Genomic DNA, 24,132 nt, shown 5'->3' on the forward strand with positions numbered 1-24,132 from the left:
CCTCTGCTCTATTGTAACAGACAAGGAACTGAGGGGGTCCTTGGTGCTCCCTGAATTTGGCTCAGGGAGCGCCAAGGACCCCTCATTTTAGCCCTGATCTAGAAATATTCTCCTTTATTGAGACAAGGAACACCCCCATAAGATCTGGAACATCAATATGGGGCTAAAATTAACATTCTTAGGGTAGGTGGTCAGTTAGTTGAGCTGGGATGTCTTGTTGTGTTAATGTACACAGCACCCCTCTTCCAGTAAGCCAATTGCATGTTGTAGTGTTAAAGTCAGGGCCTTCCTAACAGCTTCTCACTGTAAATTCTCATCACGTAAACCATGGACAAAAGGTCACAGGAAGCAAAGCGTAATCTGAAATTTAATTCACATCCATGTTATCAAAATTTTGATCGTTGCTGATTTGCGGCTAAAACATAATTTTTGTGACAGTGCGTTAGATGCCATCTCCCCTTACGTAACAGTGATCTAGGCCGCTGCTAAGGCAATTGCATTGAACCTCAATTCATCTGGATCACGCTCCATGAATTTCTTGCAAACTTCTACGGCATCCTAAAGAGAACACACAAAGAGATAACCACATACACAATGCCGTCTTCTCTGAGTACACAACCGTTTTTATTGGTAGCAGGCTGCCTCATAAGGGGCTCTGCTAAATAGCATTTAGGTCCGTAGGCGCTCTCAGTAAATTATATAATTAAATTCACGATTCCCTACAAATGCCTTTGAAAACAAGCTGTAGTTTTTATATACTAAGCCAGTGTTTCTCTTTAAGACCGGTGGACTTCAATTCCCAGAATTCCCCAGCCAACATGGCTGGCTGGGGAATTCTGGGAGTTGAAGTCCATCGGTCTTAAAGGTTGGGAAACATTGTACTAAACCAGGGGTAGTCAACCTTGGCTCTTTTATGACTCGTGGACTTCAACTCCCAGAATTCCTGAGCCAGCCGTGCTGGCTCAGGAATTCTGGGAGTTGAAGTCCACGAGTCATAAAAGAGCCAAGGTTGACTACCCCTGTACTAAACAATTATGTTACTTTACTGAATTTTAAATCTGTTTGCTTCTCCCTAATTTTTTCTTTTTTGGGGAAGACAATGAAGAATCTATTTGCTTTTAAAAAATCAGCAGTTCTTCAAATTAGAAGCATTTGGTCCATATTTAAGGCTATGTACAGGTAATCCTTGACTTACAACCATTTGTTTAGCGACCGATCGAAGTTGCAAGGGCACTGAAAAAAGGGACTGACAAACGTTTTCCACACTTACGACATTCCAGCATCCCCATGGTCACGTGATCAAAATTCAGACGCTTGGCAACTGACTCATACTTATGACGGGTGCAGTTACCAGGAGTCGTGTGACCCCCTTTTGCGACCTTCTGACAAGCAAAGTCAATGGGGAAGCCAGGCTGACTTAACAACCACGTTACTAACTTAACAACTGCAGTGGTTGGCTTAACAGCTGTGGCAAGGAGGTCGTAAAACTGAGCAAAACTCACTTAACAACTGTCTCACTTAGCAATGGAAATTTTGGGTGCAGCTGTGGTCGTAAGTCAAGGACTACCTTTGTCTTTCTAGAGTAGGAGATTCAGTCTTTCTAAAATGGAGGACAATGAGTCCCCGCTGCTTTGTTAAAGGAAACCCAATAATAATTGTTTAACGAAGAGAAGGACCAGGAATGACATGATAGCAGTGATCCAATATCTCAGGGGCTGCCCCAAAGAAGAGGGAGTCAAGCTATTCTCCAAAGTGCCTGAGGGGCAGGACAAGAAGCAACGGATGGAAACTAACCAAGGAGAGAAGCAACCTAGAACTAAGGAGAAACTTCCTGACAGTTAGAACAATTAACCAGTGGAACAACCTGCCTCCAGAGGTTGTGAACGTTGGAAGTTTTTAAGAAGAGACTGGACAACCATTTGTCTGAAATGGTACAGGGCAGTGATGGCAAACCTATGGCACACGTGTCAGAGGTGGCACTCAGAGCCCTCTCTATGGGCACGGATGCCGTTGCCCCAGCCCCGCCTCCCCCCACGGCCCCCTCCTCACCAGCAGCCCCCCGGAGGAGAGTCATCCCCAGGCGTGGCCTGCACGGAGCAGTGCAGCCGGGCAGCAGGGACAAGACTCTGCCCTCATGCCCTGTCGCGCACAGATGATGCTCTGGGGCACGGGNAGGGGGTTGGACTAGAAGACTTCCAAGGTCCCTTCCAACTATTATTATTATTATTATTATTATTATTATTATTATTATTATTATTATTATTATTATTATTATTATTATTATTGTTGATCATCGCACAGTCAGCGAGATGTTCAGACTGGATTTGGCATTTTTGTCTACCTATCGAGTCCTTCCCAAGAACCTGGGATAGGCAGATGTGGATGCTTGATGGTATTACAGATATCGTCGCAGGATGGAAGCAGTTGCTAGTTAGGCTGCCTTTTGCAATTGACTAATGGCGAATTTGTCAATGCCAATGGTGTTCAAGTGGTGCTCCAGTTGTTTTGGGATTGCACCCAAGGCACCTATTACTATTGGTACTACCCTTGCTTGCTTTTGCCACAGTTTTTCTATTTGTAGGTTGTTGTTGTTGTTGTTATTATTATTATTATTATTATTATTATTATTAATTATTATTATTATTATACGGTCGCAAGTGGTGGAGAATTCCTACCTCTAGAAACGTGTCGACGTTGGACTGCCCGTGGTTTATCGGGAAAGGTTTGCGTCCATCTGTTGGGATGCAGAAAAGTCATTCTTCATTGCTCAGGAAAGAAAGAGACTCTATCTTCCAAGCTCCACGGCTCCCTCCCACTGATCCTGAACCAAACATCTCATAAGGTCATGCCATCTGCCCAATTATCATCACTCAAGGATGGAGGCCCGCTGGCACCTCTAAGCCCGCTACTGATCCTGGACACTCAAGGTTGAATGTTATTAGATAAGTCTTCTAATTCTTCCTTATCTTTATCTGCATTCCAAATACAGTGATTCCAAAGTGCTGGAATTTCTTGGGCATCTTATCGGATGAGTGCCTGAAAAGTCCCAGGCTAATCTAGAGAAAAAAAGGACTAAGCGTGACGTGACAGCAGAATTCCAGTATTGGAAGAGCCGCCACAAAGACGAGGAGGGGGTCAACTTATTTCCCAAAGCACCAGGAGGCAAGGCAAGAAACAATGGATGGAAACTAATCAAGGAGAGAAGCAACCTGGAATTAAGGAGAAACTTCCTAACAGCGAGAACAATTAACCAGTGGAACAGCTTGCCTCCAGAAGTTGTAGGTGCTTCATCACTGGAGATCTTTAAGAAGATATTGGACAGCCATTTGTCTGCAATGGTGAAGGGTCTCCTGCTTGAGCAGGGGGTTGGACTAGAAGGCCTCCAAGGTCCCCTCCAGCTCTATTCTGATTAAGGATATCTCCAGGTCCAAGTCACCCTGAGGACCAGTGCCGGAAATTTACTTCCTTTAAAGCCCATCCTTTCCATGTGAGAAATCCAGAGATAGGCTGGGCTGTAACTGAACCTCGTGGTGTTGCTTTTTCCAACCCAACTTAATTTAGTGGCCAAGGATAGGATGCCAGTTTTCCACCACAGCAGAGGCACCTATTATGTCAAGTCAGACTGTCTCTGTTTTCAGGCCCTGCAAATCACTTAATGGGGGTAACACTTTTTACATTTCTGTCCTGGAGGAATCTGAAACCAGATTAAAATGCCACAAATGCTTAGCTTACTTACGTGGCTAACCTCCAAAAGGGGGGGACTATCCAACAAGCAATCCAGCTGAACGGAGCCATCCGGCACCCCCCCCCCCCCACCCCGTTTCACTGACCAAGGGCCTCTGGATTCCTCTCCCAGTCTATTCTGGGAAATGGCATTTGAACAAGTCATCCACAAATGCAAACTGACCGCTTTCTATAGCACAGCTGAAGCTTCTTTGTGAATGCAGCCCCCCCCTGCCCCCCAGGAACCAAGAGCACCAGAAGGAATTTGTCTCTGGTGCAGAAGCTCTCACTGAACGTGCAAACAGCTGGGCGTTGAGGAAAGCAAATTTGCTTTAGAAAGCCTTTCATTGGCTTCTCAGGCATTCTCCCAGAAAGCATGGAGTGACATGGTAGCCCAAGACCATGATATGTGAGAAAGAGACAGGATCCTTACCCCCATAAGACCCACCCTCCCTTCCTCTCTCCCTAGGGTCTTTCTTGGCACTGGATGGGAGGTGCTGCCCCCAGGAGAAGTGCCAGGATTACTGTTCAAGTCCTTGAAGAAACCATCATTGTAAGTGTGAAGACATTAATTAAAAACACCTAGATCAGTGGTGGCGAACCTGTGGCACGCGTGCCAGAGGCGGCACTCAGAGCCCTCTCTGTGGGCACACAGGCCATGCCCTGGAGATGGCAACTGTCCCTCTTCAACCAGCCGCCCACTAACTCGCCGAGGTCCCACATGGCCAGATGCATCCTAGCACCCATGTGCTCGCTGGCCTCTGTGTGCAGAGGTCGATGGTGTCAGGCAGCAGCCGCCTTGGCCCCTGCCACACCTTGCCCTGGGACAATGGCACCCCCGCCCTGCCTCACCTTGCCTCACCTCACCCCGCAGGACGAGCCTCCTGCCCACCGCCCCACCTGCCAGAGACCCCCTGGATCTCCCCCAAGCCTGCCCGGCCCCCACAGGCATCCCTTCCCACGAGCAACATCGAGGTGATCACGCCCACCTTGGTCACTCCCATCCAATCTGCCATGACCACCACAGCCACGCCCACCCAGTGGGCCATGCCCACTTGGCACCCGGCGATAAATAAGCGGGTTTTGGGTTGCAGTTTGGGCACTCGGTCTCTAAAAGTTTCGCCATCACTGACCTAGATGCAAATATCAAAAAAAAGCCTTCTGAATTCAATGTATCTTACAAGATTCATTCTGGGTCGGTCACTGGGACCAAAAGTTTGTTCCTCGGGGAACTTCTCTGCTCAAAAGCTTGGAAGAACAAGCTTTTGACCCCAGTGACTCAGATTAGGATCTTGCAACGTTACCCTCAGACATGTATATTTATGACTGTATCTTCCTGTTATCCGTTCCTCCTTGTTTAAAGCTGTTATGATCACAGTTTATAGCTGTGGTTCTCAAACGAGAAATATTGTTGCCACACTGGAAGAAAAACTAAGTCCTCTTGAAAAACGGTCACCGCTTCTCCCTGGACAAGGCCAATTAATGAATGAATGGCACTAAATGAATGAATGGCACTAATGTCAGCCAGCACACATCATGGAGGGTCTTGCATCCAGTATTCTTACCTAGTTCATAAAGAACGCCATCAACATTCACTAAAGCGATGAAATGAAGATCTACTTTGTCATCTATACTTGGTGCCTGCAAGAAAGGGGATAAAATGTGTACAAGTGATGAGCAGAAAACCTGTCTGTAGACTTGGAAAAGAAAGTAATTCTACTCAAAAACTCATTTCAACCCCAGAAAAACCTGGATCCCAGTTTTGGCATATCTGCTCCTTCCACGTTGGGGGTCATTCCCTCACTACTGTCATTTGGGTGACCCACAAAGAACACACTTTCCAGGTGGCCTTTGGAGAAGAGATGCTGGTTTGGGGCTATGTCATCCAGCTTTTTCTAAAGGCAACTGGACTTTCTTTGTTTTTCCTTGAAGATGTTTCGCTTCTCATCCATGTAACGTCTTCAGTTCTTGGATGAGAAGTGAAACATCTTCAAGGAAAAAAACAAATGAAGTCCACGTGTCTTTTGAAAAAGCACTTTTGGGACAACCATGACCCGGATGACTGAGAAGCTCCATAGACATCCAATGCATTCTTGCTGATTATAGAAACTGCACTTTCATTATCAGGTGATGTGCTTTTTCTTCCTAACCTAGTTTTCATTTTTGCTCTCTTGCGTTATTTCAGTGAATTGGAAGCCACCTGGAGTGGAATGAGGCTGTTTACAAATCTTGGTAAATATATATATATATATATGTATGGAAATGCATAGACAAAGGATTTTTCCCCATATAATCAAGTTTCTGTCACTTTGTCTTGCACATGATTGATAAATGCTCACTATCCAACTCCAGGCCCCCAAACCTGAAGACATGAAACATCTCAAGAAGGACTCTGTGGTCCAAATTTATGCTACTCCGTAGCCCACATACATGAAACTCAGGACTGGAGATGAAGTTTAATGAAGATTATTGGAACAAGTGTAGTGGGCAGGTCAGACCCCCTGGAACTAGCAGCAACTTGCAGCCCAAAAGAACATATAAAATCCCACTTGTGTCAGAGGCACTGGTTAAGGTTTAGTTGGTGACATCACAATTGCCCAGAAAATGCCTATGGGGGCTCCTTTCATCTCCCTGTCAAGGAGCTGAAGTGAATGACGGGAGCTCACCCTGCCACGTAGCAGCACTCGGAACTCAAACATGGGCTCACTAACCTCCTGACCCAGCATCCTAACCATGTGAGCCACTGCACTCCAACATATAAAGTAAAAATGAGGGAATAAATGAATAAGGGACCATTTTCCCGTATCTTCATTCTTCCCTATCATATTATCTACCTACACTCCATCATTCCCTCTGCATTTGCTCTGCAAAAAAGCCCAACCAATGTTCTCAGAGACATCCTGACTCCCACATCATAACAACATAGGAAGTACATTAAGCAGCTGAGTTACAGTGAAAGACTTCTTCCCAATTACTTGAAAGGGGGGGGGGGAAACCAAAACAAGCCAAAGAATGAACGATCATCTTTGACTGGCAGAGAAAGAAGGCTGCTGCTGGCGTTTGGAGAACGCCAAGAATAGTCCAGAATCCTGAAGTCACCTTTTGCATCACTCCTGAAAGACCTCGCTTGAAGAACAGAAGGAGAGGAGACTGTGCTATGAAGCCCAGAGAAGCGAGAACTTAGGAAACCAAGTAGACCAGCTTGGAAGGTCTGGAAGTCAAGAAAAGCACCAACCGGGAGGGAGAAAGAAATCCAAGGAAGACGGAGCAGCCTTCGTTCCCCGTTACTTCCTTGAATTTTTCAGTAGTGGCTTCCACGGATATCTGAAGATAGCAAAGCTGTGCAGATCTGAGTTTGCTGGACCTTCAAAGAATGAAACGCAAACCCAGAGGAGGCTTCAAAGAGGTGGAGCATGTCCTGAGGAAGGAGGAAGCCACAGCATTGCCCCCCCCCCCGCCCGAGCAGAGATGGAAGAGAAACCAGACTTACAGCTGGGGGGTCCCCCAGAGACGATAATGGGACGGTGGGCCGCCAACTCTGCAGGCAGACAGGAGGGCTTGTGGCCTCCTCTATGGGGCTGGCGGCTTTGGCACAGGCAACAGGGCTGTGTCTGATCAGGGTCAAGGAGGCTGAGCGATGCAAGGGTGAGGCCTTCCTTTTGCAGTGGCTAAATTCAGGCTGGGTTGAGGAGGAGGAGGAGGAGGACAAGCCAGGCAAGGACTATACAAATATTGAAAAAAGACACACTTTACAGGTAGAGCTTGTGCCCAGCAATGTAGCCCAATTCAGTGGCCCGCAACCAGCTGCCATTCAAACCCCATGAAAACAGGCGTTCTATTTATTTATTTTTCTAAGCAGGACAGGCATTTGTAGGCACGAGGGCTCCTTGGTGCTCTCTGAGCTTGGTTGTTTTCCTGCAGAACGTTTCATTACCCAAACTAGGTGACATCATCAGTGCTAGAAGCAATGAGGCTTGCGCTCTGTTTATATCCAAGTGGTTTGCCCTATCAGGATAGTACTGATGACGTTGCTTAGTTGGGTAATGAAACGTCTGCAAGAAAACAAGCAAGCTCGGAGAGCACCAAGGACTCCTCATTTCAAGCCTCAGCTACAAATATTCTCCTTTATTGACATCATTCATAGGCAAAATTAATTTACTCATGTCCAAGCAGGACCTTCCCAGGAAAACTATGATGGACCTTCCCCCCCACTTCCTGCTTGGATTTCCCGCTTGCTGGCAATTTCTGACCGAGTTTCTCCATTTCCCTCACACTGTCCTGCACTTTGCATTTTGGGGGGTGTAAAAATAGCTGTGAAGGGAAGGAAGCAGCCCCTTAGCTACCTTAACTTGGCTCTTCTGGTCCAAGAGCACCCCAACCCAAGCATCTGCTGGAACCGCCAACTGCGGGCAAGAAGCCTGGTCAAAAGAACAGCTGTGAGGTCATCTTGAGTCCCCTTCTAAATCCGAGCTATGACTGGACAATGGTTTGAGAAGCCAGCTTCACTCCCAACTCTGGCCCAGATGAGGAGGGAAGAGGGGGTACATTGTGGCTGTCACAGCCCAGGTGAGCCCGACTTCTGGACTTCCCTGGGGTCTGATGCCCGCGAACCTTCCCAGAAGCAGAAAGCATAAGGGTGAAGGTTCTTTCTGTGAGCTTGTTGGTCGGTTTCCGAATATTTCCTTACCAGGCTAGGTAGCGAATATACAGCAGTGGCCAAAATTGTGGAAACCTTTTGGGAAAAGTGTACAGTAGAAATGCCACCTTTGGTTACGTTTCCACCCATTTTTCTTCTAATTTCTTTATAACTGTAGCCTTGTTCACTTAATCATACTATTTTACATCGCTTTTTGGGCAACCAGTCAACTCTTTGCACCATGACTTTAATTTTATTACATTTTACAAGCTCACTAAATGAAAGGGGGAAAAAAAACCCCAACCAACTTGATAGCGATCACATAACACACTGACAAATGTCCTCCTCTCAGCTTCAACACATGACATCAATCACTGGATCCTACTGTGATCTGATTGGCTCATTGCCAAAACAAGATGACACTCGATTGGCTCTCTAAACACTCACGCTCATGGGCTACAATCAGATGAAGGAAAGCTCCCTGATATCAACCTAAGTTGTGCTTCCTTTTTCTGGTTGTCTGGCTATAACGTTTCATAGAATACAGTATAGATAATTGAACAAACTTTGTTGCATTACATTCTTGATTAAATTATCTTTCCATAGATATATAATTTTATGGTACTATGCCCCCACAAAAGTGGTGTTATTAGCCATCAAACCTGAAAAATACACTTTTCCCAAAAGGTTTCCACAATTTTGGCCACTACTGTACAACAGACATAGGGGACGTCAGTGTCAAGTGTTCTTCTGTTTATAAGGGCTTCAGGTGTGGGGGTGTCAAGTGAGGGTCTTACAATGGGTCAGGTGTGAGTCATCGGTGAGAATCTTGTGATGGGTCTTGTGATGAGGTTGCATGAGGTCAGGGTCACTGGGAGGTGAACTGCTATTTGGGGGGCTGGCATGGGCTGGTTGAGGGTCGGTGCCGTCTCGGTTGGCTGTGCGGTTGATTTGGATTCTGAAGGGTTCATAGGCTGGTTTAGATCAATGTGTCCGTTGATGGAATTGCTTGTGGGGTGCCCGGCTTCAGTGAACTGATGAGTGTGGCGGGTGGTACCAATCGAACTGGTGTTGTTTGATGCGGGTGTGATTTTTCCCATCAGCATCCGAAGGCACCAAAAGGGCATCCAGGCGCTCGTCTGGCTGCTGCGTGGCTTCCCCAGAGTGAAATGGCCCAGGCTGGATGAAGCTCTGCATTCCTCAGCCCTGCCCCAGACTGGCAGGGGAAGGGCTTGGCTTCCTCAATCATTCTTGTTTTTTCCCTTCTCCAGCAATTGTTGACTTCAAGGGTGCCTTTTCTGGACTGCTCGGCCATCGGGAGGAAATGGCTTTTCCAGCAGGTGAACTTTGCTTTGAAAAACAAGACTCAGGAAGGAATGCGGCGAGGGGAGAGATAAGGCTCCCCCCCCCATAAAACCCGGGCTGTCTGGACGTGCAAGGAAAGCGGAATCAGGCAAGCAGGGTCCCCCCACGTCCCCTCGTCAACTCGGTGCCACGAGGCTTGGCTGGCAACTCAGCTGAAGGGAGTCGTGTCCCCCCTTTTTAACTACTTCCCAATTCTAGCAAGCTCTCTTGTAGACAATATGGTGGCAAACTCATTTTCGGTGGTAAGAAGATGACGCTAGGGCAGGGGTAGGCAACCTTGGCTCTTTTTATGACTCGTGGACTTCAACTCCCAGAATTCCTGAGCCAGCCACGGTGAGGGGAAAGGGAGAGGTTTCCAAGCTGAGCCATGCTGGCTCAGGAATTCTGGGAGTTGAAGTCCACGAGTCATAAAAGAGCCAAGGTTGCCTACCCCTGCTCTAGGGGATGTTTAATGGCAAGGGAGCCATTTGTACGTAGCTGATACATAAACAATAAACAAAAACATTTATAATAGCCCCCCCCCCAAAGCACATGCAGCCGTACAAGTGTGCCATGAGGGAAAGGTGAAGGTGCTGGACCACGAGTCCCCCCCCCACAGAAGAAGAGGAATCTAGGCTAGTCTCTTTCATAGCCCAGTGCCAGCTGGGTAGATAATAGTCCTCACCTTTTCCAAAGAGGCCTTCAACCTATGGAGGACTGATCTGGGTCAATTCTTCAGACCATGAATTTATTTACCGTGATGTGCACAAGGATAATCAAAATGATGGATGTGTGACTGCAAATTTGAATAGAAACTGAAGGAAGGGGTGTCCATTTATACTTGGGACAAGCAGCGTCTTTGTAACGGGTGTAAAGTTGGGCTGCTTTTACTACAAGCTCATGAAGAGCGATGCGATTCTGCTCCACTTCTACCCATTTGCTTCCAAGACAAAAGACAACATTTTTTTCTGATCAAATCTCACCAGAACTTTGATCAACTGACCATATTTTTCATACTTTATTTATTTTTATTTATTTTATTTATTTCATTTATACCCCGCCCTTCTCCCGGAGGACTCAGGGCGGCTTACAGCCAGTTTAAAACAATCCCACACAAATACCAAATACAAATCTAAAATAATTAAAAATAAATATTTGAATTGGCCGCTCTATTAAAATTTTGTTAAAACCAATTAAAATACCCCCTAGGCCAGTCCTGCCTGCTGTGACTGTTGGGACATCCCCCTGGTCACGTGACCAAAATTCAGACGCTTGCCGGCTAACTTGTAGTTATGACGGTTGCAGCGTCCAGTTCTGCTCGTAGGTCAAGGGCTATCTTTAATTCACCCTCTGGATCAGTTGATCTTTGCCCTTTTCCAAAATAGCCCTGATTATCAGCCAGTGGTGTGTAGATGCCAAGGTGTCAGAACCAGTTTGAACCCATCCTCAGCTATGCAGACTTACTGGGAGATTCTAGTCCACCCTTCTGTGCTCAGCCTACCTCATCAGGCTATTATTTGTAGGGCTAAGTTGAAGGGAGAGGAATGGCACCTGTTTTGCCTGGAGTAAAGTAGGAGTAAAGGACATTTAATCAAGAAACAAACTTGTTCTACTGTCCTCAACCTGGGAAACCTGATCTGGCTTCCCCACAGTTAACCACCTATGATGGTTGCCTCATTTCCAAATTTAATCCCTGTCATTAAACCATGGAAGAACCAGTCTTGAAGAAACCCAGAGAAGGCTACAAATAGTCCTCGAATTACAGCCACAACTGAGCCCAAATTTGCTGTTGCTATGTGAAACAGTGGTTAAGTGAATTTTGCCCAATTTTAGTAATAGCGCTTAGACTTTACAGCCCTCTCTAAGCGGTTTAAAGAGTCAGCACATGGCCCCCAACAATCAGGTCCTCGTTTTTACCAACCTCGGAAGGATGGAAGGCCGAGTCAACTTGAGCCGAGGAGGATCGAACTCCTAGCAGTGGGCAGAATTAGCCTGGCATATTGCATTCTAACCACTGGTCCACCAGGGCTCCTTATGACCTTTACTTTGTCACAGTTAAGTGAATTAGTGCAGTTGTTTGATTATTAACATGTTTATTAAGTGAATCTGGCTTCCCCTATTGACTGCTTGTCAGATGGTTGTAAAAAGTGATCATATGACTCCAGGACGCTGCGACCGTCATAAATGCGAGTCAGTTGCCAAGTGTCTGAATTCTGATCACGTGAGATCCTGCAGTGGCCGCAAGTGTGAAAAATCGTCGTAAGTCACTTTTTTCACTGCCATTGTAACTTCAAATGGTCACTAAAATAATGGTTGCAAGTCGAGGATTATCTGTACTTTTGCCCCCATAGTAAACAATATTTTCTGCTATTTTCAGGCCCAGCCAGTATGCCAAGGAGTGAGCCGTCCAGGTGGCAAATAAATTTAATAAATAAAATCAAATCCATTGATGGACACCTCCTACAAAGTCCCTAAACGGAGCTCCGATTTCCACAGATTCAAAGGCCCTGGCCCAGCCCAGAGCTTTTTGCATTTTTGAATATAATGCTGTTATAATTGCACACATGATTCAAATCACACTTCTACAATTCAGGGAAGACATTCCGTATTGGCAAAATAGTCATTTTAAAAGGCTCAGACACAAATCACATCTGAGCACGAGAAACAGCCAACTGGCCATCTGCAAGATGATCTACGTTACCCCAAAGATGCAAGGCCCACGGCCCATGCAAGCCAGTTCCATTCAAAATAACCAAAGGTTTTACACCTAGGCAGGAAAAACCAAAGGCACAAGTACAGATTAGGCGAAATCTGGCTCAAAAACAGTAACTGTGAGAGGGACCTTGGAGTCCTAGTGGACAATCACTTAAACATGAGCCAGCAGTGTGTGGCAGCAGCCAAAAAAAGCGAATAGAATCCTTGGTTGTATAAACAGAGGCATAGAATCATAATCACATGAAGTGTTAATACCACTTTACAATGCCTTTGGTAAGGCCACATTTGGAATTCTGCATCCAGTTTTGGTCACCATCTTTCAAAAAAGATGTTGAGACTTTGGAAACAGTGCAAAGAAGAGCAACTAAGATGGTTAAGGGCCTGGAGACAAAAACAGATGAAGAACGGTTACAGGAACTGAATATGGCCAGTCTAGAGAAAGGAAGGATTAGGGGTGACATGATAGCAGTATTCCAGTATTTGACAGGCTGCCAGAAAAAAGGGGGTCAACTTACTTTCCAAAGCACCAGAGGACAGGACAAAAAACAATGGATGGAAACTAATCAAGGAGAGAAGAAACCTGGAATTAAGGAGAAACTTCCTAATAGAACAATCAACCAGTGGAACAGCTTGCCTACAAAAATTGTGAGTGCTCCATCACTGGAGGTTTTTAAGAAAAGACTGGACAGTCACCTATCTGAAAGAATATAGGATCTCCTGCTTGAGCAGGGGGTTGGACTAGAAGACCTCCAAGGTCCCTTCCAGCTCTATTCTGGTTGAATTGATTGAAAAAAATTCCAGAACTGGGAAGACAAACGTCACTCATCCAGGCTATTCCAATCCTGATCTCAAGGAGAGAGTCCTTGAGAAAGGAAAACACATGTCCTTCATGACTGAGGCCCACCATCTTTAACATGCATTGCATGATCCTACTAGGACAGCCATCATCTTGACCACACTGGCAGCATCCTCCGATTCTTGAAATGGCCCATGCTGGGAGAGACAGCACTTTAATAGGGTACCTCTTATCAAATTATACTATGCTCTTTAATTCTCTTCAAAAATAATCTTGTATAACGCAACATCCTCTGAACTTAGGCTTCGGGATAATATGATTGTGGCATTTTGAATGATTCTTTACACTATGAACAATTAGGGGTTCTGCTACAGAATGCAACTCAGGAAACTTGGATTGCCCCAGGAGCTGCTGATACAATTCTACAAAGGAATTATTGAGTCTGTCCTTTGCACCTCTATAACTGTCTGGTTTGGCACTGCAACCAAACTAGATAGACACAGATTTCAACTGATAGTTAGTACCACAGAAAAAACAATTGCAACCAGCCTGCCTTCCATGGAGGACCTGTATACTGCACAAACGAGAGAGAAGGCTGAGAAAATATCTATAGATCCCTCATATCCTGGGCCTAAACCGGTTCAACTTCTTCCATCAAGACGATGCTATAGGTCAGGGGTAGGCAACCTTGGCTCTTTTATGACTCGTGGACTTCAACTCCCAGAATTCCTGAGCCAGCCATGCTGAGGGGAAAGGGAGAGGTTTCCAAGCTGAGCCATGCTGGCTCAGGAATTCTGGGAGTTGAAGTCCGCAAGTCATAAAAGAGCCAAGGTTGCCTATCCCTGCTATAGGGCATTGCATGCCAAAACAACTAGACACAATGACAGTTTTTTTCCCCCATGCCATCACTCTGCTAAACAACTAATTCCCACAACATTGTCAAACTACCTAGTAAGGCTGTGCTGCTTTTATTCTTCTCATCTTTCCTATTACCTATCTCCTTATCTTCCTATGACTATAACCTTGTTGCTTGTATCTTATCATTTATATTAATTGCTTTATTTAGTAACCTAGTATCATTTATGATGTTTGCTTATTTACTATCCCTATGACTATCACTAATTGTTGTATCTTACGATTTATGGTGAATGTATTTTTATGATGATTATGATCATGATTTATCACTCGTTGCTGGTATGTCCACTGAGAACATATGTACCGGAGACAAATTCCTTGTGTCTCCAATCATACTTGGCCAATAAAGAAATCTATTCTATTCTATAACAATGCCTCTTTGCCAAACCAATAAAAATTTTGAGTCTTTTGCATCCTGCAACCTGGTCAGCAAAAAGATCCATGTTTGTTTCCCTTTTGTAGGAAGGCCGTTAAAAAGAAAATAAACATATCCATTCCAAATGTACCTTGAAGAGATCTTGGTTTCAGGCAGGAAATAGCTCAGAGACTGGAATTTTTTGAGACTGCATCCCTTCCTTCTTAGTAAGCTTTGCCCCAGAGACTCTTTGAAGCAACAGCATCTTTAAATCACTTGATTTTTTTTAAAAAATAAATGGCATGCAGGAAGCAAACACAAGCAGGATTTATTTCTTTTTCAGATTTAGCCCAGAGGTTCACCTACATTATTCTGAGTAGATTTTACTGATTAAAGGTTGTAAAATGTTTAAAAAGCAGTTGCCTAAGCAACTGAATAACACAACAAATAAATAACATAAAAGTGGCAAATAAAAATAAATAAATATCAGCGACAGGAAGAAAAAAATATTCTCAAAGAAGCAAAAATGATGCCCTAAAAATTCCCAGGATATTAACAAACTTCAAAAGCTTTTTGTTCCACTAGGAGCTCATCCTAGTTCTTTTGTGTTATTGCTCAATCAATAAATTACAAGAGCCAAAAAAAAAAAGTATGATACTTAAAACCATCTGTTTTACAGGACTATTATACTCTACACTCATTGATTTTTAAATCAACCTTTGTGCTTTCAGATGTTGCATTTGAGGTGATCATGTCTTTTAAGCTGTAAGTAAGATGAGCAGATAGTGGACCATACATGAATGGCTGATAATAATAATAATGATAATAATAATGATAAAGTTGGAAGGGACCTCGGAGGTCATCTAGTCCAACCTCCTGCTCAGGCAGGAAACCCTATATCATTTTGGACAAATGAAATTCAGGATATGAACTGGAGGCAGAACTACAAATATTGGTCAGGCTACAGGCTACAGTTTTATAAGCACTCCTGTCAAAAAGCTGCATTCTTGCAGGTTTTGCATAGTTGCTTCCCAGGTCTTTTTATCTGCAAGCACAAGAGCAGCCATTTTGCCAGAAGGAAAACGAAGTAAAACAATTGGAGAAGCAGTCACATAAGACCTACAAATACTGGGATGCTGAAATATATCTTTTCCAAATATTTAGTACAGCTGTACAGTTTTACTTTAGACGCCTATTAGGAAAAAAAAAATGGGGACAATGTCTGTGGGTCCTGGCTTAAAGATGACCGAGAGCCTTCTAGATTAATTAACGCTTAATTAAAGAATTAAAGCTGGCTGAGAGTCTTATAGAAGCCAAGCGGAGTCCGAGCTTAAAAGGAGACACGGAAAGAAGCCAGTTTCAAAGCAAAGAAGCATGGTTAATGCTAACAGTTAATGTTGCCAGCTATAAGTCCTCCTTGCAGGAATTTGCTGAATTCCCCCCTTCAAAGTCCCATTTCACCCCAGAATTTAGGTGGAACCTATCTCAGCTACTCGGAAGACCAGGGAAGTCTAGGACAGGGGCAGGCAACCTTGGCTCTTTGATGACTGGTGGACTTCAACTCCCAGAATTCCTGAGCCAGCCATGCTGAGGGGAAAGGGAGAGGTTTCCAAGCTGAGCCATGCTGGCTCAGGAATTCTGGGAGTTGAAGTCCACGAGTCATAAAAAAGCCAAGGTTGCCTACCCCTGGCCTAGGCCATAGGGTGAGGCCTACAGGGCTGCTACAGCTGAAGGGCAGAATTAGCCTGGCAGTTTCTCCTTCCTTGGGCAGGAACATCCCACAAACAGATCTCAACTCCTCAAAGGGCCACAGGCAAGCCAGGATGAAGCCAGCATCCAAGGTAGAATCAAAAAGTGGTTTTTATTTTGAAAAGGCAACTGGACCTTTTTTTTTTTTGGAGGAAGAAGATGTTTTGCTTCCTATCCTGGAAGGTTCATGTTTTCTTCTTCCGCAAAAACAAAAAACAAAAAAATCAGTCCAGTTGCCTTTTCAAAATAAAAACCACTTTTGATACAACTATGACCCGGATGACTGAGAATCTTCATAGAGACACAAGGTAGAGTTTTTACTAAGCCCAATTCAAAGTGTCTCTTTAAAGGCCTCATGCAAATCCTTGCCTTGGGTTATACCAGCTTTATTAAAAAAAAACAATGCAACTCAGAGACTGCATCAGGAATGGAATGGAATGGAATGGAATAGAATAGACAATATGGAAGAGAGAATAGAATAGGATAGGATAGGATAGGATAGAATAGAATAGAATCTGGAAGGGACCTTGGAGGTCTTCTAGTCCAGCCCCCTGCTCAACTGAATTAAACCAAGTGCTGTTCTAGAACGTTCATCCATCCCACTCCCTTTCAGGACCATAGCAGGATACGAGTCACCGCATGTTCTTAAAAACCACATCAAAAGCTTTACTCGGGGAATAATTGAATTGTGTACCTCAGTCTGGCCTTCATGAGCACTGGATTCGTGCGTCAAACGGATGGCCTGAAATTTCAAAACAGACCGTTAGCTTGTGGACGGGGAACAACCCGATTCAAAAGCCCATCATCCCCCACCAACCCAATCATCTGACAGATAACCAATTTGTCAAACACCAGTTTCTTTAAGTGAGAAGAATTCTGCTGTTTTCTTAAAGCACCAGAAACGTGGCAAATTGTCTCCCAAAGCAGCCCCAGGATTTAATGACCGGAAAGAGCCACACTTCTCCCGAAGCAAACCGCCCTTTCCGACCAACGCAAGCCCAGGTAGGGCTGGAATTCTTCCTGGGAAAAAGGCCTCTTCCGCAGCCCTCCCTCTGGGCTCAATACAGAAGCCTCTTTGCAGTCAAGATACATGGCCAACCAGCTGGGCATCTCTTGTTCTCAGATGTTGCCCAAAGCCAGGACAGGGAGTTTCTCTTTCAGTGGGTTGTGCCAGCTCAAAAATGGAGTTGCGCAACCAGGACAAACAGGTTCTGCCAGGTCCTCAGCCTCTGCTGGAAGGTAAGCTTTGACTGGAGACTGAAATGACCAAATCATAGTCGGCAAATAAATTTAATAAATAATAATGATAGCAATGTTCCAATATCTCAGGGGCTGCCACAAAGAAGAGGGAGTCAAGCTGTTCTCCAAAGCACCTGAAGGCAGGACAAGAAGCAACGGATGGAAATTAACCAAGGAGAGAAGCAACGTAGAACTAAAGAGAAATTTCCTGACAGTGAGAACAATTAACCAGTGGAACAACCTGCCTCCAGAAGCGGTGAATGCTCCAACACTGGAAGTTTTTAAGAAGAGACTGGACAGCTATTTGTCTGAAATGGTATAGGGTTTCCTGCTTGAGCAGGGGGTTGGACTAGATGGCCTCCAAGGTCCCTTCCAACTTTATTATATGGATCATTGTACAGTCAGCCAGATGTTCAGACTGGATTTGGCATTTTGTCTACCTATCGAGTCCTTACCAAGGACCTGGGATAGGCAGATGTGGATGTTTGATGGTATTACAGATATTATTATTATTATTACTACTATTTATTATTATTTATTTATTTTTATTTATTAAATTTATATACCGCCCTATCTCCCTTGCGGGACTCAGGGCGGTGAACAGGCGATACTAAAAAACACGATAATAAATAAATAGTTTGTTTTAAAATCGAATTAAATAACGGGCCTGTTCTAAAAACACACCCGTAAACCCCCCCCCACTGAAACATAAACTATGCCAGGCCGGCCGCACGGAATAGATGGGCCTTCAGGGCTCGGCGAAAAAGGCGCAGGTCCGCAACTGTACGTAGGTCGGGGGGTAGGTCATTCCAGAGGGCAGGAGCTGCCACAGAGAAGGCTCTCCCCCTGGGGGTCGCCAGCCGGCATCGTCTGGCTGACGGCACTCTAAGGAGGCCCTCTCTGTGGGAGCGGACTGGTCGAAGGGAGGTGTTTGGTAGGAGGCGGTCTTGCAAATACCTAGGTCCATTGCCATGGAGCGCTTTAAAAGTTGTTACTAACACCTTGAAGCGCACCCGGAAGGCCACTGGCAGCCAGTGCAGCTCGCGCAGGAGAGCATCTAGAGGCCCCCAAAATCCCCCGCGCAGCCGCATTCTGAACTAGCTGGAGCCTCCGGGTGCACCTCAAGGGGAGCCCCATGTAGAGAGCATTGCAATAGTCCAGGCGGGAAACAACGAGGGCTTGAGTGACTGTGCGTAGGGCGTCCCGATCCAGAAAGGGGCGCAACTGGCGTATCAGGCGAGCCTGATGAANGTCACATGATCGTCTAAAGACAGCCGAGCATCCAGGAGGACGCCCAGGTTGCGAGCCCTCTCCGCGGGGGCTAATGACTCGCCCCCGATAGCCAGAGATGGAACCAACTGGCTATGACGTGACGCCGGAAACCACAGCCACTCGGTCTTGGACGGGTTGAGACGAAGCCTGTTCCTCCCCATCCAGACTCGCACGGCCTACTACTACTACTACTACTACTACTACTACTACTACTACTATTATTATTATTATTATTATTATTATTATTATTATTATTATTATTATTATGTCTCTTGGCCAGCCACCCTAAAAAGGCAGCATTCTTCCAAAGCTGATGGATAGCTCGGCTTACAAGCTGCACAGGACTCAGGTACAGGTAGTCCTTGACTTAAGGCCCAAAATTTCTGTTGTTAACTGACACATTTGTTAAGTGAGTTTTGCCCCACATTTATGACCTTTCGTGCCATGGTTGTTAATGGAATCACTGCAGTTGTTAAGCTAGTAACACGGTTGTAAAGCGAATCTGACTTTCCCCATTGACTTTGCCGGTCAGAAGTTTGCAAAAGTTGATCACATGACCCTGGGGCACTGCAAGCGTCATAAACATGAGTCAGTTGCCAAGCTTCTGAATTTTGGTCACGTGACCTGGGGGATGCTGCAAAGATCATAATGATGAAAAACGGTCATAAGTCACTTTTTCCAGTGATTTGAACAGTCATTAAATGAAGTGTGATAAGTCAAGGACTGGCTGTATAATGACTGATAATCAAGGTAATACTATTTTAATTTTAGATAAGTCCAATGAGATTAGATTATATAACCTTTATTGCCATTTTTTTCCTGTGGGCACAACAGCACACATTAAAAATGAAATTTAGTTGCTTGCTCTCAAGTGTACACATACATTTAAAAACATACTCTATGCAACATATGTATATAGACCTACACTCTTACATATAAGTAACATATAAATATTAATCACTGTCCATCTTTAATACATAATGGAAGCAGGAAGCTTTAGAGTTCACAAGGTTAATACTGTATGGAACAAAGTTGTGACTGAATCTGGATGTTTTGCTTCGGATACCACAGAGCCCCCTCCCAGAAGGTAACAAGTGAACCACTGCTGGATTTGTGAACAATTTTCTGGCTTCTGATGGATAACTCATGCCTTTACCAAAAAAAAAGGAAACAGGTATTCCTCTAAATATTGAACATTTTAGCCTATGCCTTTATGACAGTCTCCTTGGCATGACACAGGCAGTCCTCGACTTACAACAATTGAGCCCAAGATTTCTGTTGCTAAGTGGGAACATTTGTTAACCGAGTCTGCCCCATTTTAGATTTTTCCTGCCGCAGTTTTTTAAGGGAATGACTGCAGTTATTAAATTAGTCAAACTGCTATTCCTTACTGACTTTGCTTCTTAGGAGGTTGCCAAAGGTGATCACGTGACCCCGGGACACATTGCAAACCGTCATAAATATGGGTCAATTGTCAAGCATCTGAGTTTAGATCCCATGGCCATGGGGATGATACATTGGTCATTTCAAGTGTGAAAACTGGTCACAAGTCATTTTTTTCCAGCAACGTTGTAATTTTGAACGGTCACTGAATGAACAATTGTAAGTCGAGGACTACCTGCATTAGATGGTATCATATAATGCAGCAAAACATCCCAGTAAAAAACCCTTCACTTTTTCAGGCAACTGTGAAGCTCCACCGGCAAAGAACTCTTAATAGTTTGAAAGTTCAGTTTGAGAAGACAAATATTGTAGCAATGTTACTATAATTGTGGCTGGGATTGCCCTATCCCATTTAATGACTACTGTCTGCAACAGAAGAGAGATTGCCCTCCAATTATACATCATCACTCACTTCATAAGTTTCTAGGTATTTGGCTCTTTGTTCGGGACTCATCGGCACCGACTCGTCCAGGAATTTCTTCAGCGAAGAATCTTTTTCTAAAAGAGGCAGCATTAATACAAAGAAAGAGAATTAACATTAAAAGGGACGGGTTGAACATTGACCCACAACGCTTTCCAATGTTTCTTTTTTACACTGCAGGTAAAATGACACTGAAAACAACACTCACGTAACACTACAAATCAAGACGTTTCTAGAGATTTTCTAGCTTATCAGCTTGACAAACAGAACATAAACACCGGGAGACGTTTCTATGGAATGTATACCAGAATGAATAAGCTACTTTTCATTAAAGTGGGAAATTACAAAACTGGGTCTCGCTAATTTTGGCCGTGTCATGAGGGGGGGAATTCACTGGAGAAAGCAATTCTGTTTGGACAAGTGAGCGATAAAAGGAAACCAGGACGCCAAAGAACATGGCGTCCGGACACCATCAACATGGCGTCCGGACACCATCAACATGGCGGCCGGACACCAGCCAGAAAACATAAAAACTCAAAGAAGCAGTGCAAGATCGGAATATGTGGAGAGACATGGCCCACAGAATCGCCAAGAGTCGGACATGATTGAATGGATATCATCATCATCATTAAAATGGTTAAGATAGGACAGGAGTAGGCAACGTTGGCTCTTTTATGACTTGTGGACTTCAACTCCCAGAATTCCTGAGTCAGCAGGAAGTCCTCAACTTACGACCACAATTGAGCCCAAACCGTCTTGTTAACTGAGTTTTGCCTCATTTTACAACCTTTCTTGCCACAGTTGTTAAGTGAATCACTGCAGTTGTTAAGTTGGTAACCTGGTTGTTAAGTGGAATGGCCTTCCCCATCGACATTGCTTGTCAGAAGGTCGCAAAAGGCGACACTGAGACCGTCATAAATATGAGTCAGTTGCCAAGCATCAGAATTCTGATCAGATGACCACGGGGATGCCGCAACGGTCGTAAGTGTGAAAAAACGGTTATAAGTCACTTTTTTCAAGTGCTGTCGTACCTTCTAATGGTCTCTAAATAAACTGCTGTGAGTCGAGGACTATGTGTATATGCTGCCCTGTAAATTCTTTTCCCTGGGTCATAAAAGTTGCCACCGATCTTCCCAACCATTGAAGAGTAACCTGGAAGAAGGGAGAGCTTTACCAAAGTCAATTTTATCCCTGTTGTTTGCAATGGCATGAATGAGGCCGATGGTTCCGCAGGCGTTGCTGATGGTCTGCTTCATGAAATAGACACCCGGTTTGACTTCTTGTCCCTTAGCTTTGATCGTCTCTTCCTCTTTCATCCGGAATGTTTCATACTAGGCAGCAAGAAAGGGAAAAAAAGAGACTTTTTTTTTTCAAATTCCCCTTTTCAAAGCGTCCATTTTGGAAAAAATAAACAGCGCTCGTCAAAGAAAGAAAAGACATTCAGAAACCTGGGGGGAAAAGTGTGTTCTAAGACATTTATCCACTAGAATGTGGTGGTCCAGTGGTGAAGACGCTCGCTTCCCACTCGGAAGGTTGAGAGTTCAATCCTAGGTAGAGCTAGGGCACAAAGGAAAAAACATCTGCTGCAAACTCTATGTGGCTTCAGAAGGGCATCTGGCCAGTAAATGCTCAGTTCCATCCAATCTACCCTGAATTAAGGGATTACAGGGGTCGTAAAAAGGAATATTTTTTTTTTAATTTATCAATTGGAAGGTTCTGCAGGCCTTGCCATGCCCTCCCTTGGTTTTTGCACCCTAAACACACACCAAGTGCACATTTCTCCCACCTTCCTTGTGTTGTGTGATCTTGCTAGAAAAACTATCGTTTTACTTTCCAGAGAGCTAGAAAACTGGACCATTTTCAACAATTCTGTTTATATGGAGGGCTGTGAGCCATGAACATTTGCCTTTCCCTCTGCTTAGCAGTCTTTAAAGCCACTCTTCCACCCATTACCCAGAACATTTGAGAGGACAGTGGAGGAAGGATATCCCAGGGCGGTATCACTTTGAAGATGCTGAAAAGGCTTTAAAGAGAGAAGATTTAAAGGTGGGGAGGGAACACCCCTTTATTTTGCACGCAGGTTGACCTGCACACAACAAAGTTTCAAAGTCCAAACACAGGCACTTCTTGACCTACGATCACCTTTTAGCCCACCTTTTAAGCAGGACAGTCATTCAGTGACTTTTGCCCCATTTTTACACCCTTTTTTACCACAGTTGAATCACTGCAGCTGTCAGGTTGTAACACGGTTGTGAAGTGAATCTGGTTTTCCCCATTGACTTTGCTCGTCAGAAGGTGGCAAAAGGGGATCCCATGACCCCAGGACACTGCGACCGTCATAAATATGAGTCAGTGTCCAAGCGTCTGAATTTCGATCACGTGACCGAGCGACACTGCAACCAACGGTCGTGTGAAAAACGGTCCTAAGTCTTTCCAGTGCCGTTGCAACTTCAAACGGTCACTAAATGAATAGTTGTTAAGTTGAGGGCTACAGGACCCGGTAGTATGTGGATTTTTCCACCCTCCAGAGCAGTGTTTCTCAACCTTGACCATTTTAAGGCATGTGGACTTCAACTCCCAGAATTCCACAGCCAGCAATGCTGGCTGTGGAATTCTGGGAGTTGAAGTCCACATGCCTTAAAATGGTCAAGGTTGAGAAACTGCTGGCTGTGGAATTCTGGGAGTTGAAGTCCACATGCCTTAAAATTGTCAAAGTTGAGAAACACTGCTCCAGAGGTAGCCGGGCTACAACTACAACTCCCAGAACGCACAGCATCTTGGAAGCTGGAGGGGAACCCCGAGGTGGGTAGGTAGCTGGCTGGCTGGCTGTGCGGGAGAGAGGGAGGGATCAGGAGTCCTCCGGGTCTCCTGCTTGAGCAGGGGGTTGGACTAGATGACCTCCCAGCTCTATTCTGAACGTCTTGCATGGAGACCTTCTTTCGAAGGGGGCAGCCCCTTACCCGCGGGGAAAGAGCCCCGGCTCCACCTACCTTCTCGGTGACCGGGAAGAGCAGCATCAGGGCGCAGACGGGCCGGGGCACCAAGCCGAGCAGCTCCGGGTCGGACCCATAGACGTCCACGAACTGCCAGCTGGCGTGGATGCCCAATTGCCGGAGGAACTGCCGGGAGACAGACGGGCAGACGGGCAGGAGGGCTGATGGCCCGCCGCCTCCGCCGCCCTCCTCTTCCTCGCTTCCCCCCCAATACCCGGGAGACCCCTCCCGACCCGAGGGGGATGCGGACCGTCGAGGGTCCAGCAGCTCACCTGGTTCGTTACCTGCAAGTCAGAAAAGGGAGGGGGGAGAGGGTCACTCCGGGACCGGACACAGGCGACCGTCCAACCCACGCGAGCCTTCCCTCCCACCTACCCACGCGCCCCCTCCCTCCCTCCCACCCACCCACCTCGGGGTTCGCCTCCAGCGGCAGCCAGCGCTGAACGTCCATGGCAGGCCGGCTTCTCGACTGGTTCTCGCTCCGCCCCGGCCTGTACCAAGGCTCGGGGGAAGGCGGCGTCTCCCCCCCCC

The 24,132-nt window shown here is 45.5% G+C and overlaps 1 protein-coding gene across 2 annotated transcripts; it reads right to left on the minus strand.

The window, feature by feature from the left end:
* Positions 1–353: 353 nt before the first annotated feature.
* UCHL3 (ubiquitin C-terminal hydrolase L3) lies at positions 354–24,078 on the minus strand. Of its 2 annotated transcripts, XM_015832348.1 has the most exons (9): positions 24,011–24,078; positions 23,874–23,885; positions 23,599–23,727; positions 21,783–21,939; positions 20,600–20,685; positions 16,928–16,975; positions 5,289–5,364; positions 2,676–2,734; positions 354–558 (listed from the first exon to the last, which is right to left on the minus strand). In XM_015832348.1, the coding sequence occupies exons 1-9, from the start codon at positions 24,050–24,052 to the stop codon at positions 475–477; spliced, it is 693 nt and encodes a 230-aa protein (XP_015687834.1). In that variant the 5' UTR covers positions 24,053–24,078; the 3' UTR covers positions 354–474. The 2 variants fall into 2 exon arrangements, with proteins under 2 accessions (XP_015687834.1, XP_015687835.1); XM_015832349.1 differs by lacking the exon at positions 16,928–16,975.
* Between the last annotated feature and the right edge of the window lie 54 nt (positions 24,079–24,132).

This window comes from Protobothrops mucrosquamatus, unplaced genomic scaffold, assembly GCF_001527695.2.
Source record: "Protobothrops mucrosquamatus isolate PMUCROS unplaced genomic scaffold, P.Mucros_1.0 scaffold2, whole genome shotgun sequence".
In the NCBI taxonomy this organism is placed as follows: Eukaryota; Metazoa; Chordata; class Lepidosauria; order Squamata; family Viperidae; genus Protobothrops; species Protobothrops mucrosquamatus.

Coding starts and splice junctions, on each gene's coding strand:
- UCHL3 (XM_015832348.1), bottom strand. CDS start 24,052: ATGGACGTTCAGCGCTGGCTGCCGCTGGAGGCGAACCCCGAG. Junction 16,976..20,599: donor AATACCTAGAAACTTATGAA/GTGAGTGATGAT, acceptor TTGAAATTTCAG/GCCATCCGTTTGACGCACGA. Junction 559..2,675: donor ACGTCGACACGTTTCTAGAG/GTAGGAATTCTC, acceptor TGTTCTCTTTAG/GATGCCGTAGAAGTTTGCAA.